We start from the raw sequence: 17,865 nt of genomic DNA on the forward strand, positions 1-17,865 counted from the left end.
AACAAGAACAATCTAGCGAGAATTCTTATGGCTTTATCACAAAATGTACTTTAAGAGAAAATGTAAGACGTTTAATTCAAATTTCAATGGCTTCAAAAATGACAATGCATAACAGGAATAAAGTAGAAAATGTAAGTACCAATTCAAAGCTTTGTACCCCTGCACTAGCTATATATTTCTGAAATAAAACATCCTTAGAAAGTGAGCATTGCTTCTTACTAAAGTTTCTGAGCATTCCACAGAAATGAACAAATTCACCTTCACATTACATTATGAACCAAGGAGTGAGATTTACAGATAGGTAATAAGATATTAAAAATGAAATGATTTAGTGTCTGCTAATTCAGAGCATTTTACTTTCTATAAGAAATCTGTTAATTAGTTCACTCTAAAACCAAGCAAGATAAGTTAATAATATCTAGTAGCTGTATTTCATGGAGCGGTCTCGATTCTAATGGATATTCTAATTTATATTTTTATTGCTTAAAGAACATAGGAACACCTTATTATTTAAAGATTAGAGGAACACCTTATATCCCAGAAGGGAATACAGCTATCAAACTGGGCAGTGCCTCTTAAAAATGCCATTTTAACCACTTCCACAAACGGGAAGGATGATAAATGGTGGGATGTAAACTCTGCAGGAGAAGGCAGGAGGTGGGCTGGTGTGATCTTGAACACAGAAGAAATGTTCTAGACACAAGTCAGTCGTTATTTCGTGATTATTTCCACATGAAATAATATTAAATAATACATATGGTAAATGTTAATAAATATGTATGTTAATGTTAAATAAATAATGTAATAAAATGTTAACAATTATCTTCTCTGATTTTAAGATGAAATATTACATAGGATAAGATGGTTTATCTTTACAATAGCACTTGTTTAAATGGTCGAATTCACATGTAACAAGAACAAATACTGAAAAGAAGGCTAAAAAAAGAATATAAGCTGTTTATCTGCTGAATTAACTCTTTTTTTTCAGTAACTTTTATAATTCTAGAATTATAGTGGAATTTCTTGGTATACGTTGTTCAATTCATATAGAATTTTTCTTAAGACATTATTTACATTTCTATACTGAAGTATTTTAAAATTAAAGATCCACAAAGCTATATTACCAAAACATATTTTAAGAAATGAAGATATCTCATACTCTAAAGTAGTAAAGATTTGTATTTTGTTCAAAGTAGACTTTGCTGATGTGTGTTCACTAGTTGGCATTTTATGGTGCTAAGTCCTTCCTCATGTTTCTCTGTTCTGATTTTCTTAAATAGGGACCTAAATACCATTCCTCAGGAAACTTTCTCCGCCTGAAGCTCCATTTGAACCTCAACCATGCTGCTCAGCTCTCATTGCTTCCTAGATTCTCCCAGAGCAAAAATTTACCCACTTGCCTCTGAGTAACTTTGTCTTTCATTTTTCATTTTCTTCTTACGATATACAGAAATGAAAAACAAAGCTATAAGTCCACTAAATAATGGATGCAGGATACTTTGATATTTTCTTATAATTTATCCTACTAAATTTGCAGAATCTCTGCCATATCAAAGTGAAAAAAATATTAATCAATTCCCTACTCAAAATGTCTTTGATTTCTTAATAGAAGAAATTCTATTTGATTTGATTTCTATTTTCTTAACAGAAATCAAAGACCTTTTTTAATTCTAACAGATTTTATATAATAAAATTCCTGTTTCACAGAGACCACTTTATATTTTAAAGTTATGTAACATTATGCCATCATCAAAGAAAGATAATTGATGAGTTCCTGTGTTTTTATGACGTTGTCAAAATCAAAATGATTAGATTCTTGGATGATTAATTTTATTACTCCTACTTATTTTCAGCACAGGGAAAAAGACCAATAATTCACTGTGCATTTCTTAGTACCACTGGATGCTTCAAATATATCGATTACAGGACATTCATCACGTTCTCGGATTTCTAAGTGCCAAGCTGCCAATTTATTTCTGGCAGGAAAATTTATGCTGCAAAACTGACAAGGAGTGTCTTACAGACTAGCCTTGGAGAAAAACTGTATGGCAGAAAGACTTGCTACTAATTCCAGGACAATTAGGAACAAGAAAAAAACATGGGAGAGAATGGTGTGACAGTGATATGCTTTTTGCCCTTCACATGCATTATGTCATTTCTGAGTTGTATGAAGCACACATTATGAAATAGCACAGCTTTTTTATTATTTTTGAGAAGATAAGCAGAATATCTTATACACTGGTTGTCTCCAGCATTGTCCTGGGTTTACCAAGAGCTGCAGGTGACACCAACTTACTGGTTGTATCAAATGAGAAGAGATGACCACAAAGAGCAAATATTTTCTCCAATGGTAGGAAAAGGTTATTAATATAAATAATAATATTAAAAAGATAACTAACATGAATAAGTGGAAAAAAAACTAAGAACATGAAATATGACAAAAACATTGCAATTTTAATGTTAATCTGAAGAAGTGTTGGGGTAAAAATTACTTAATGATAATTAAGCTGTTTTTTTCATTAAAATACAGAGCCTTCTGTACCTCAAACAATATTCTCTCTGAGATGGCCCTTCAGGTGAGAATATGCAACAGCTCACACACGAGATATGTTGTTTTGGCTGCTCACATCTTCTCACCATCTTCCAAGAGTTGTTGAAGTGAACCAGTTGGAGTCAGACGTGCACCAGTTATGTGACTAATCACCTGACTGCAGTTGCATCTCTGTCACCTGGCTGGCTCAGTAGTTACCACAATAGGTTCGGTTTGTATTTTATTGGGGGTGAGAAGAGTTACAGCAATCTTTTCAGATCACAAAGGCTGGAAATATTTCCAAATACTTTCAAACAGATGATAGTTCATTTAATATAACAACCACAAATCTATTTCTTTCCTTTGTTATTTTGAATTAACTTTCCTTTTTCTTTTTTAACAGAAATGTCACAAAATTTCTGCTTTTATTTTACTCATCCTTACTCCACAACATTTTACATGTGAACCTTAGTATATGTACCTACCCCCAATCAGCATTGTGCAAATGGAGAATATCTTTTCAGCATCAGTATTGGCTGAAACATTTCCAAACCCAACACTGGTGAGGCTGCTGAGGGTGAAATACAGGGCAGCTATATAGGCACTTCTGATTGATGGGCCTCCTAATGTGTTATTGTCGTAGTAAGGAGACTCTATACGCTTTCCTAGCTCATGAAGCCAACCTGAAAAACAAAGCATAAAAAGAGACTATTAAGGAATACTAGCACCATGAAAACTTCAGATTCTGTAAAACAATATAAAAAATATTGAGTTAGAAGATGCTGCATTCCTCATAAAAACACAGGAATAGAAAGAACATTACAATATAGCAAGTTATGCATCATGTAAAGGACTGTGCCTCTAGAGCACTTATTTCTGTGCATGGGTACGTACGATAAGAACTGGATTTCTGCATGGAAATCAAGTGTTTTGAATTACATATTACAGGTCTAATTAGACAAATTACAAAATCCGTTAAGGCACAGAAAAGAAAAAAGTCATCACCTAATAACACAGCAGCAAGAATGGATCTTCAGTTTCATTCTTTCCATTAATTACTATTTGGAAAGCTTTTTGAGATTCTAAGACTAAACTGTTATAATCATAATTACATATTTAGAGCTCTTTACATGTTTTTCTTCACAGAAGAAAAGATTTAGAAAACTAAGCACAACTCAAAATAAAATTAATTTTCAAAAGATGCTTCACTGACTATTTTCTAAATTGCTCATTTAATCTTTCTTTTACTTTGCTAAATGAGTGTATGTGTGCTAGAGAAAGGAGAATTATATAAGTAAGTGCTTCATAGACATTAAAACAAAAAAAATAAACAAAGAGAGAAAAGTATGCAGTTGCCTCTTAGGAAAAGGAAAACAAAGAACCTGAAAGAGTTGCATATACACAATGCTTTTCAAAGTCAAGATAAAAGAAGGAAAAAAAGATAAAATTCAACCATCATGCCCAGTTTTGCCTATAAAGCAGTTTTCTCTGGGGAATGCTTCCTGGATGTTCAGCTAGGACAAAATATGCCTGGCATGAAGGGCTGGCGCTTAGAAAAATTGGTATGGGATCCTCCACCCTAAGCTGAGGGCTTGATATCAAGTCATATATGCACGGATAGACTGAATCACTTCCTGAAGCTTAATACCACCAATGACTATCTCCAGGATCCTGACTAGGGAGAGAGCTCTTACCACATGTCTGTTTTATATTTGTTGCTTCTAATTATTTAACATGAAAGGAAAGCAAAAGATCATTGTTAATTCATACTAGCAACCCAGCTGTACAGACAGGAATGACAACAAATATGAACAGTTATCACAGAGAGGGGGAACAAAATAAAACAGTTATGGCTCATTCACAAACTTGGCAAACACTAGTATCTCTCATAGATATCTATGCAATGCTAACTGGTGAATATTAACAAAGATTGCTTAAGTGTTCATATGAATAATCAATACAACCAGGACTAACACTGCAGAAACCCAAAGCATATGAACAGCTCCACAGCACTTATGGACATATTGTCCGTCTTGCACCTATGTGTTAGTTTTCTGCATGTTTGGGTCCTCTTTCTGTCACTACTGCTGCTTGTCTGATGCTTTGCTACCATCTGCAACCATAACATGACCTTTCTATACTTCATTCCATTGCTATCCTTGAGTTAAGGAATGTAATCCCATACATAATAGAACATATAAAAGACTGAGAGTGCCCATGGCAGGCAGTAGACAGAGTTAATAATAGTCCATCTAAATATAATATAGAAACAAAATCATAAAATTCAATCCAAGTTTTGAGAGTATACAAGTATTTATTAAGAACCAAAAAGTTGAAACAAACTAAATAATAAACTATTTGAAATAACTATCATTGATGCCTGATCACTGAAATCTTGATAATGCTTCTTAAGAGAAAATCTTTAATCTTTAATTCCTTCATAATAACTTTTTATAGACGTTGTGGGCTTCACTTTCAGACAACTGTATCTTCAGTGCTGTCTTGTAAAGGTAAATGATTCAGCTCTTTAATTGCTAAATATAGCAACTAGTATCTTCTCTACAGGACACTTTATTTTCAAAGGTCTAAAGTAACAAAAAAACTAATAAAACATCATTGTTCCTGAAGGATGCATTAGTGCTAGTGGAGGTATGGAACAAAAAAACCTAAATGTCTATGTTTTATTTAAACAGTAGAAGTCTCTATAATAACGCAAACATATCTCTACTACCAAAGTACGAAATACAATAGTAACATTTTATAGGTGCCAACAATCACTTCTTTCCAGCATGGAGTCTCTCCACATCATATTTGTGATATGTTCAGCAGTCTGCTCTTGGTTTTACAGCACAACTGCAGGTCAGGTGAATGATCTAAATGAGTGAGATGAATGACTTACCCGTGAGCCACTCCCAGCAACTGCTATAAAATGTCTGGCATAAGGAAACTAGGTTAACAGCTAATGCTTTTTTAGAGATGGACTATGAGGTTTGGAACAAAAAACTCGTATCTGAAAACCCAGTAATTACGTTCCTCTGATTTACAGATAGAACCACATTTACAGTTTCTCTTTCCTATTTTAGCTGCTAAAGATGATCCTAATCAGGACCTTTTGAAGAAATAAGATAGGAATAGGTTTCAGCCATAACTGCTCCAAGATCTTCCAGATCAATTACACTAAGATTTTTGTTGGTAGCAATATTCTTTTTCCTGGTGGGAACAGAGAACAGAAACTGTTGGCAACACTCATTGCTGGTAGAAATATTCATGAAATAACATGATTGACTGATGTCTTTTACTCTTTGATTCCTCTGGGTAGCAGCCCTCAGCAGATTCTCTGGTGAACTTGTGTAATTAATTTCTGCCCTCAGGGAAGAAGAGAAAAAAAATACACCTTGTAGACAATGAGAGAGTGTGCCAGAATTTATCATTATAAATTGCGTCCTGTTCAGATTATCTAGACATAGCTTTCTGATTTTCAAAAAAAATTAAAACACTAATTAATGTAATTAAAAGGGAGAATTTTTAACTGAAAGAAAAATATCAATAGGGATTGGGTATTTAACTCCGTTAGGTTACTTTGAAAATTGCCGAGAGAATCTGTTTTACCTGTATCTGGGAAGTGCTCCAGTGTATGTAGAAACATAAGCAATCATTTAAGCATTTATAGATGACACAAGTTATAACTGGCTGCCAAATGATTATCTCGCTTACTGGACATTCAGTGACTCAGTCATTTCTTGATTTGCTGCATGCTCTGTGTACAGGAGTACAATTTGTATGTTCATTTCTTACTATGCCTTAGATTTGCCTTATATGCAAGATACTTAACAACCTAAAATCCTGGCTAGTACTACAATCAAAGTTAGAAAATAATTGCATTATTTTTCATTAAGTGAAAAACACTAATTGCATTAATTATCTACACTTACTTTAGAACATATTTTTTTCAGTTTGAAGGTAAAATATTCTTGTTTACTCTGGGTTACTCTGAAAGAAAGGGCAAAGATGTATCTTTTAGCACAATCCAGAATACTTAAGAATGGGAACAGTTCCCTACTATGATGGTTACAGTAGTGAAAGAGAAATGACGGGACATCTTCTCCCAGCTTTGGTTCCCTATTAAATTCAGGGGCTTCAGATTCCTAGTGGCCCAATAACAGCCATAAAGCCTATTTTCTCTCTTCTCATCCTTTTTTTTTTTTTTCTTTTTCATGTGTATGCGTGTGTGTGTGTGTGTTCGTGTTCGTGTTCACAGGGTATTTGAATATGATTTAGGACCAAACCTTAGATCACCCTTTCATACTAGTGTGGAAATAGATGATGCAATAAGCAATGCTGTAGTAGAGCTGTAGAAAAAGATAATATGTAATGAGCAAAGTTGTGTCTAAAGGACACTGCTGAATCTGAACGATCTTTAAGGATTATGTTTCAGTGCAAGGCATATGTTTCTATATACAGTTCAGTTGAAAAATTCTGGAAATGGGAGCTCTCCATCATCTTCGAAAGGTCCTGGAGAACGGGGGAGGTGCCAGAAGACTAGAAGAAAGCCAATGTCACGCCAGTCTTCAAAAATGTCAAGAAGGAGGACCCAGGCAACTACAGGCCAGTCAGCCTCACCTCCATTTCTAGAAAAGTCATGGAGCAGCTCATCGTGGCTGTTGTCTCCAAACATGTGGAGAATAAGAAGGTGCTCAGGAGTAGTCAGCATGGATTCACCAAGGGGAAATCATGCTTGACTAACCTGGTAGCCTTCTATGATGGAATGACCGGCTGGGTAGATGAGGGGAGAGCGGTGGATGTCATATATCTGGATTTCAGCAAGGCTTTTGACACTGTCTCTCACAGCGTCCTCCTGGGCAAGCTCTGGAAGTGTGGGTTAGATGAGTGCACAGTGAGGTGGATTAGGAACTGGCTGGATGGCAGGGCCCAGAGAGTGGTGATCAGCGGTGCCGAGTCTAGTTGGAGGCCTGTAGCTAGCAGTGTCCCCCAGGGGTCAGTCCTTGGTCCAGTCCTGTTCAGTTTATTCATCAATGACCTGGATGAAGGCACAGAATGCAGCAAGTTTGCTGATGATCCGAAACTGGGAGGAGTAGCCGATACCCCAGAGGGCTGCGCTGCCATCCAGAGGGACCTGGACAGACTGGTCAGCTGGGCATGAGAAACCTTATGAAATTCAACAGAGACAAGTACAAGGTCCTGCACCTGGGGAGGAATAACTCCAGACACCAGTACAGGCTGGGGACTGATCTTCTGGAGAGCAGCTCTTTTGAGAAGGACCTGGGCGTAACGGTGAACGACAAGTTGACCATGAGGCAGCAGTGTGCCCTTGTGGCCAAGAAGGCCAATGGGATTCTGGGGTGCGTTAAGAAGAGAGTCTCCAGCAGGTCGAGGGAGGTGATCCTGCCCCTCTACTCAGCCCTGGTAGGGCCACATCTGCAGTACTGTGTCCAGTTCTGCGCCCCGCAGTACAAGAGGAATGTGGATCTACTGGAGAGAGTCCAGCGCAGGGCTACAATGATGATCAGGGGCCTGGAACATCTGCCCAATCAGGAAAGGCTGAGAGCTGGGCCTGTTCAGCCTGAAGAAGAGAAGTCTGAGAGGGGATCTAATCAGTGTATACAAATACCTCAAGGGAGGCAGTGAGGAGGATGGGGCTGGCCTGTTTTCAGTGGTGGCTACCGACAGAGGTAATGGCCACAAACTGAAACACCAAAAGTTCCACAGAAACTTAAGGAAAAATTTTTTAACAGTGAGGGTGACAGAGAGCTGGAACAGGTTGCCAAGAGAGGTTGTGGAATCTCCTTTTCTGGAGATCTTCAAAACGCGCTCGGATGCAGTCTTGTGCCACGTGCTCTAGGTGACCCTGCGTGTGCAGGGGAGTTGGACTAGATAATATCTAGAGGTCCTTTCCAACCTTAACAATTCTATGATTCTATGAAATTAAAACATAAAAGAGATAGTGGCTTTATTAAATGCCACATGTAATTTATATTTCCTCTAAAGCATATATTCCAGCCTTGACTAAAGAAGAGAAGAACTTAGGAAAGATTTGGAACTTTTAGAAAACCCACCAGTTTATCACATTCTAGGTGCCAGTGACTGTAAACAGAACAACAGAGTTGAGCAAAGGACAAGAGAAACAGCTCACCTAGCATATCATACAACAAACAGATGTGTTTTCAACAATACACAAGCTAACAGCAGTCACAGTACTAGAATTATCTTCTAGAATAACAGGCACTACAAAACCAAAGCTCAACCAAACAAAATCTAGACCTATGGGACAACAACAACAAAAAAAAACAAAATAAAACAAAACAAAAGCAATAAAAAATAACTCCATACAGTGAAAAATAAGAAAAATATATCCTGAACTGAAATTCATGTAGTTTTCTGATAAACTTTAGTTTTAATACTGAAATCTGTGTATTGTATGCCTGCTAATGTGTGTTTCAGTAGAGTGTGGAAAAAATAAAATTTTATGAAAAAATAAAATTAGATAAGACAGATAAATCCTTCATCACTCGATCATTTTCTGTTTTTATTTTAATGAAAATTATTATGTGCCCTGAGAACTATACTGGCTCCCACTGCAGTAGTCTCTGATCACCATTTAGCTTTCTCATTTTAGATCTTCAGTAAGACAGTGATGAGCTGTAGTCACTCATGGGAAATCACACAAACCCTTCATTGGGTTGCACAGCTGCACACTTAGGTCTGCAAAAGATTATCTCATATTTCACTTTTAAAGGGGTGAAATCCACCACAAAACTCATGCTGATCTCAATGAAGCAAAGATTTCAGCCTATATCTTGTGCTGCCTCCTTGAACAGTTAACCCTGAAAATAAAAATTCTCAGGGCAAAGTAGTTGCTAAGATAGAATAAGTAACTAAACTTCCCCATTTTGAGGTAAGTGCACTTGAGATATCTCTCTGTGAGAGATTTTACATGCTGCAGTCTCTTCCACCAAGTGTCCATTTCTGCATATGCTTCTTATATCACAGTTAAGAATCATTTGAGGAGGGCAGACCAGAACTAAATTGGCATTCTATGCCAATTAAGATCATACCATCATTTTATGTTATAGTATAATGAAAATATACCCTTTATCAATCTCTTATTATCATTCATTACACATTTAAACATCTGCTAGCTCTTCAGGTTGTTTCTGCTTAGTTTTCTGCAATTAATGTCTAGGAACTTCTGAAGTGCATTATATATTCAAAATTCAGAGGCATATAATAAGGTCAAATTGTTCTACTTCTACAGTGCATGGCGCTGCATTATTAAATACTCATTGTTCTGCCCTCATGGCTATAGCCCATTTAAGGTAGTAAAGTTCTCCTCAAGATACTTAAAGTCTTTTTTATCCCAATCTACACAAGCACTGACACATGCAACTTCTTCCAGCTAAACCACTTACTTTTTCTTTTCAGGCTATGAGTATATTAAATAGACCATTCCTACTACTAAATCTGCTGTTATCATTTCATTGTCACAAAATCTGGCCATTTGTTTACAGGTTTGATCTTTGACAGAATTTTGCCTGTCGTTATGGGATATTCCCAGGCACCAGACTAGATCTTTTTTAGAATTAGAGACCCATAGAAATGATAGGAGCATGGGAAACATGAAGCTGATTTTTCTTTGTAACCACACAGATTAGAAAATATATACAAAAAGGAGAAAATCGCCAAAGTCCTAAAGGTGTCCTTCAGGTGTCATGGAAAGATAGCTCCATCATGTAAACTCAAATGGCATAGCACAATAAGTCATCATAAGCCCTTGCTCACTTCAAAATAAAACCAATAGAAGTTACATATGTAAGAAGAAGACACACACACATCTGCATGGCATGTCAACAACTACAGGCTACAAAGAAAAAGCTCTGGCCTAGAGGCTATATTGAAAGAAGAGAATCATTTTGTGTTCAAAATAAATAAAAGCTAAGTGCTAGTGCGTGATAGTGGGACTGTAACAAATTTTGTATTAGAACAACAGATATTACTCTAACGGCTGCATGAGTGTAGAACTCAGGACTAATACATTCCCCATGACTTTTATTTTGCTAGTATGCTTTCCTATAAGCAATAGAGATCTAAACTGAGATTTGATTAAGGAAAGACATTAGCATTCTCTTAAGAGCTAAAACCTCTGCTTAAAAATATTAAATTAATTCCCCAAAGAATCTGTTCTAATAATGTGGTTTCTTATTTTCCTTTTCATTTTAAAATATCAGTCTTATGCAAGCATGTTCTTTATTACAACAGCTTTAATTATAATTTTCTTAAACTAGAAACAAACATAGTATGAGTATTAATGACACTGGCAAAGCAAAAGAATTACAGGAACATCTGAAACAGCCAAATCCACATCTCTAAGTTTCATGGAGGGAAATTCTTGACATAAAATATAGAAAAGCATTTCTAAGAAATGGCTTTAGCTTTGACTTTACAAAACACAGTTCCACTCCAGGTGCCTGTGTCTGAATTCATTTTGTGGGGGCACATGAAGCCACTGAGAGCTGTTTTCTGCTTCCCTGGGTCTGGATCCCAGGCACCCAGTGGGGTCAAGGGTCCTGCAGAGCACTTCTAGACATGCAGCAAGGTGGGGATTAGCTTCAGGATAGTGCCATAGCAGAAAAACCTGCCTACCAAAGTCCCTAACATGACCTTTCTCTTTTCTTCATGGCACGCTAACTCTAGACTTTTAAATCTAATGTATGTAGATTTTAATGTTGCTCGTTTTTATCATAGGCATAATCATTTCCACCACTTTGTCCAGATAACAAAGAATTAATTTTGTATGAGCATATTATACTTAATCTCTGGACTACCTGGACTTTTAAATGACAAAGGAAGAGAGGCAAATGAATATTATCATTATATTATATTAACACCTCCATGTGCATATTTTGGTGAGCTAGCAAAAGATGGCTATGACAAGAAATGCAGCATTTTAAAGTGAAAAGAACAGTTGTTGAAGGCTTCAAACTATGCCCTTCTCAGAAACTAAACTTGATGAGATGACATTTCTGAAATTATAAGCGAGGATTAGAGGGCTGCAAATTTTAGAATTGCTGTCTTAATAGAACTTAAGTGGACACTCTGAATGGACAGATTCAATAAAAACGCAATCTGACTTCCACTGCAGAGCAACTGGATAAAAATTTTATAAGATCTCTTCCCAAATTAGCACATGAAATAAGAGAGCCGAAGTCCAGGGTACAAACAAACTCCTAATAGTACTGCAGTCCAGACCACATCTTTCAATGTAGCTCATTTCTTTGTTTTGGAACAAATTAAAACTCAAGGTTTATAGGTATGTAAGATGAAATCTGGAGGCAGATGCTGGGACTTTTGCCACTGATTTTCAAGTATCTGTAACATAATTCCAGGGAAGTTTTGACTCGGAGAAACAGCAATCAGGGGGAGAAAAAAAAAAGAATACTAGCTGGCACACTCAAGATAATTTGTGTAGTCAGAAGCATATTAGTACTAACTAGAGTCCCTTCATTACTTATCCCTTTTGAATGACTACCTCAAATGATGACATATCCTTTGAAGACACATTAACTGACATTTCTCTTGCGCACAGGTCTAGAGGAAACTCAGAATTGTGTTCCTAGATCCTTAGGAAAAGTTTAGGAAACTATCTGGAGACATGCAAAGAGGAAGATGCCTTAAAAGCTTTACAAACCCTTCGAGTTTTCTAAACAAAATGCATACTCCCTTTGGTTAAGCATTTTTAGATATAAGCTTAACGTTCTCCAGCTCTACTGAAAACCAATATAATTTGAATACTAATATTCTCTGTAATTCCCTTGTAGGGCTGACTAATACCCTTTGTAAATAAATTGGCTGTTGTATTTCTAATTGACTACATTCTTAGATGCTATTGTACAAATAATTACATTTTGTAGAGCTTAAGCTCATGTAACTTGACAAAGCCATAACAAGATATTGACCCATTGTGCTCACTGAAAATGAAGTTTTCATGGCACAATAAATATTCAATGAATTTAATAGTTTTGAGAAGAAGAGGTTCTCAAAGGATTAAAAAAGAAAAGAATGGTAAGACGTAATCATAGTCTTGTTGATAACAACAAAAACTTATTTGATCCTACATAAATGGAGAAGATCTGGCAATTAATCTTTAATTATCTGACATATCTGCTTATAACAAGAAAACATAAGTGCTGGAAGGGTTGTTGTACCAGCATTTCCAAAGTCTTTGCCTGATCATTCTAGGGCACATTCATGACTTGCAAGTGTCAAAGCAACAGGATTGATGGGAAATACTTGAAACATAAGCATTTTGTTGGAAAACTATGTTGGAAAAAATATTTCTATGTAAGTATATCTATCTATATTTAGAGATATATATAAATGAGATAGAAAAGATGTATATACATTAATCCAAAATACTAGGTAGACGGTCCCCAAAACATAAAGTAGATGAAATACCAAGAGCTACACACATTTCAAACCCCCAGCGAAGCTAGATGATACTAAAACTTATGTTCATGCTTTAAAAATTAGACAAACAATCTTAGCTGATAAACATTGTTACTAGATGAAGTCCCAACTGCCTTCTCTTGTCTGTGAGTTTTGTCCTTTACATATGCTGGGCTGGATAACTTTCTCACAGTCAAGCCAGCCCTAGTTACACTGTCAAAGTTCCAAATATTTCCTAAAATGGTAGATAGTTCATGTGAATTAACTACTTTTATTTTTCCTTCTCCATGCAGCAAACATCTCTATTTCCAGAGATTTTATTTAAGGCCTGCAACTACATTTTCTAGTGAGAGAAGAAGAGGTGAGATTGTGGGGGAGATGATAGATACATCCTTTTGAGTGGACCTCCAAGGCCATCTCCAGACAGCTAGCTGTTTCCCTGCATGTTACACTGAAGGTAATTACTTGACTTTTCCTCCAGGACTATTCGCTATTTACCTTATAGCAGAAATATATTCCTGACATGCAGAATCCCATCTTAAATACCCTATCTTAATATCAGCACATCTACCCTATCTTAATATCAGCACATCTGCAAGAGACACCTTTCCCTTGACATTTTATGACAGGATAATTATCTAAGCATTCATACTTACTGTTCCATAGAAGCGCAAGAATAAATGGTAAATGCACATGCACCGCTGCAGAACTAGGCCGTAAGTTCCCTCATTTATCAAAAAGTAGCCTCATTTATCAAAAACTAGATAAACGTAAAAAGGAAATGTACTGGAAACTTCTTCTCTGTGGAAAGCACGCACAGCTTTTCTTAACAGCAATTTGTCAGAAGACTATATCTGGATTCTCGTGAGATCTGGATTTTAATATAAGTCCTTCAACTTGCTTTTACAAGTGAGCATTATTTTTCTTCTTCCTACTTCACTAAAAGGATAAGATGGGTATATTTTTAATACCTACTTTTCAGGACTGCAGCAGTCAATACTTACTATGTAATACATCTAGATAAATATTTCAATAAAGCTTTTCCTTTTTATAAGCAAAGTATTTATAAACAGCTTGAATGCCATTTTTGTAGTGAAGAAAAATGACTTGTAAGTTGTAAGAACTCATAATTATCCTAATTTTTCAAAGAAAGGGTATTTTAGTTTTTTAAACTAAAAAAGTAAGTAAATTATGTTTTTTTTTTTCTCATAAAAGAGAATCTAACCTTTACATTATAGTTAAAACTTTCAAGACTGAACATATAGCTATTTTAAGAAATAAAACTACAAACATTATCATTATAAATAAACATTATAAATAATTCTGCAAATCATCTAGCATAGATATACCATCACTTCACAGTCTTAGCACTACTCCATAGGTAAGCCTGTTGTTACCATCCTTTTTCAGGCTATCAAAACACCTTGCAATTAGAAGTGCTGATACTCCTAGTTCACTTCAGTGCAAAGAGCATGTTTATCTATGCCCTCATTGCCTCCTTGAGCTTCATCAGTCTATATCCATCTGTTATAGTTTTTTTTTTTTTTTCTTTTTCAGTTAGAGCGTAATATCCTTTTGGGCAGGAATAGCCTTTTTTGTTCTGCATTAATTCAGCAATGGAGATAACAGGGTCCTGACCCATAGCCATGATCCAAAGTGATATTCCAAGCAAATTAATTGCAGTGGCCTCTTCTCTGGGCTGTCAACTAAAGTGTTAGAAACCCATTCTGCACTTCTATGTGTTCAGAGTCCCAAAACCTGATGGAAGGTTTGAAACATTACAGGTAATACATTCATTTTTCTTTTATAAATAAGAACCAAATCGCAACACAGATGATATTAAAATTAGCACATTATTATGAAGATATACACAAAAAACTTGAATAATGTTAACTTACCATTGCTATCAAAACTTAGGATGTGTACACATGCTGTGTGACATAGCTTAATCACTTACCTGTTGTCCTAACTGGTAAATTAATTTCATCTCTACCCTCATGATCTCATCTGCTTAGGTCTCACTCTCAGAGAAACTCAGACTAAAGTGTTTCAGTACTTTATTCACAGATAGAGCCTTTCATGGCAATTTCTTGTCTCTACAAATGAATGTATTAACTGTCTCAGAACCTGCAATTACATTCTATGTGGACAATGACAGCTGAAACCAATACCATAAAGGCCTCTAACATGAAGTATTGTTAATTTATGACAAAAGGATATCTATGCTTACTGTTTTTATATAAATAAAAGTTATTTTTATATAAACAGCAAAATAGGCTACACTCATATTTGCATACTGTTTAGCCACTTAAGACCCATAGGAGCAGGGTTATTTCTTTCTAGTGTCCTCAATAACAGGAGTCTCTGCTTGCTTCTCAAGTCTGACTAACACCACAGGCAGTCCCTGAAAACCAACACCTCCTGCTCTGCTGCCCTCTCCCCAGTTTCAGCAAACATCCTCAGCAACCTCTACCTGTTTGAACACAGCCTCTCAGCTTGGCAACACAAGGTTGGATGCTCCAGCACAGCAGTTATAATGATTCTCTTTGGTATGTCTAACTACAAATGGAAGTTTATTTATTTATTTTCAGGATTGCTGCATAACCATGATAGTTTTCATCTGGCTAGCTAATGATTACACTGGAGATGAAATGACAGCATTGAGTTCAATTCAGGTCAATAGACATTTGCAGTCTATGTGACATCCATTTCTCCTTGTCTTCTACACCAACAGCATCCTTGCTAGTCGTATAACAGCTACGTATGCTAACTCTCACTACAATCTTATCCTTGCTTGTTTAACAGGCCTCTTGATACCTTCTAAGTCTTTTCTTCTGTATTGTTGTCTAAGGAGGCACTGTACTGCTTTTTCAATTAGAATACCTCCCTAACCAAGAGGAGGTATTCTGGTTAATTGCATTAAAAAGTAGTAACATTTCTATCATTTCTATTTCTATTATGGAACTTTTATTCCATAGCAATCATTTATTTACTCTTACTTTCTCTTAATCTTTGGATCATTGAAACTAACACCTAAGCAACTTTCTTTTGATATGATATTTTACTTTTTTTTCCATTTTTTCTATTTTTTTACATTTTTTTCTATTTGTCATTTTAATCATTTAGGAAGTTGAAGTATAACTAGGTTTTGAGGGGAGAATAAAAGAAAAACATAGGTAATTTTGGTCTAGGGTAAACTAAGAATTTGCAAGATAATAATGATTTGATTTAAAAAAGGAACAGAAAGAAGAGATAAAGGCTAGTACCTCAATAAGAAAGCATGTTATATATTCAAAGTTATAGGAGTTCTGAGAATAAAACTTCTGTGTCTGCAGATCTGACAGATTTTTTTTTAAATGTGTGATATAAGGAAAATCTAAGCATTTTAAAATGTAACTATGTTATATCTGACAATGATAAATGAGTTAGAATAACTAGGCATAATTATTTTTGCAAAATATGGCTTGTATAAAATTTTATAGAATGCAGAATGACACGACTTACTCTTACAACTCAATATATATTTCTTTCACTGAAAGTAGCTGCCAGCGCACTTTAAGCAATATCATTCAAAAGTACAAAAGAAGTATGTATATTTTTCAAGGTCTGTGAAAATGGAACAGAGTCTTTAAAGAAAAGAGTCTTGAATAGTTTCTTCATTTTAAAATGGAAATGATTTCTATTCTGGTAGCAGTAACATCCTTCCTTCACCAAGAGTCTGCTCTGCTATGGACAGGAAAAAGATGAATAAATAGAAAATAGGAATATATGTCAAGGACATTTCCAGATTTAAAATGCATTTTTGAACTGTGTAAAAAAATAATAAGAAAGAAATAGTAATGTTAGACACTACAGAATATCTAACATTTCAGCACCTTAGGATCTTTAGCTGCTAGAGTCAGTCTATGAGGCAGCACAACCAACTAATGAAATGGCAGGTGGGAAGGTTTCACAATGTATTCTGCGGGCTTTCTGGCTTTAAGCTGGTTTGATGCACATTAATTTGTACAGTCAGGCCAGAAGTTTGAAGACAGAAGTAGTAACTTTTGAAAAATTCCCTGCCTCAAACATCCTATTATCCTAGCATATAAGAGAGGTGGAGGAATCAGTCCTGCTCCAAGGAGCTGGCTGCCTAGAGGAACCCATTAGTTCCAACACCTCGATGATGCACACTGCCACAATGAGGGCTTAGAGAGTCTGATGTAATTTTTCATTGATTGAATAAGATTTTTGCTCCTGCAACTTTGACTAAGTTGCACTCAATGTAATTAAAGTGCATCTGTTGGAGAAGCCATGTGGAAAGATCACCATGTCATTTTACTGCTTGTGATTACTCCCTCTCATGGTGTTCACACTGAGCAGATTTCCTCTCTACATGTTGCATTGAGAATTTCTATTACGCTTTCAGGAATTGGTCTGCATACAGCTTTTCCACTGACGTAAATGCTGCTTGTGGAATTAATGACTAATATTCAGGTAAACTGTGGTTTCTTGTGGACGCAGGACCACATTTTTAACTTTCACAGATCTCAGGGGCTTCATCCATGCTAGATTTTTAGTTTTCTCTTAAAACTTGTCCAAGATTTTTGTCTTTGGAAATGTATAAACAAATATAATAAAAACCTCATATTCCCTTCAAAAAGGTATTTGCAACCATTTGAAATGGCACATTTTAATCATTGCCAGGCTAAAGTAGTTTACTGGTCTACACAAAAACCATTTACCATTCTTACAATAGTTTACTAAATCTGCACTGAAGTTTAAAGTTTGGATTTCACAACATTTGCCAAAATCCACATAAGTTTCGTAAAAGAGAAAAGGGTAAATATTTCTTTAAAAATGCAAGTTATCAAATGCTTGACCTGTGAATCTGC

At 35.7% G+C, this 17,865-nt stretch overlaps 1 protein-coding gene across 2 annotated transcripts in view; it reads right to left on the minus strand.

The window, feature by feature from the left end:
* The window catches only part of KCNH8 (potassium voltage-gated channel subfamily H member 8), a 167,623-nt gene that overhangs the window by 36,264 nt on the left and 113,494 nt on the right, over positions 1-17,865 (minus strand). For both annotated transcript variants that reach the window (XM_010223299.2, XM_088521180.1), the window contains one exon: positions 3,016-3,213. In XM_010223299.2, coding sequence (XP_010221601.1) covers positions 3,016-3,213 — 198 coding nt within the window. The remainder of the gene's footprint in view (positions 1-3,015; positions 3,214-17,865) is intronic.

This window comes from Tinamus guttatus, unplaced genomic scaffold, assembly GCF_059628265.1.
Source record: "Tinamus guttatus ecotype Peru unplaced genomic scaffold, ASM5962826v1 Tinamus_guttatus_pri_ptg000115l, whole genome shotgun sequence".
NCBI lineage: Eukaryota > Metazoa > Chordata > Aves > Tinamiformes > Tinamidae > Tinamus > Tinamus guttatus.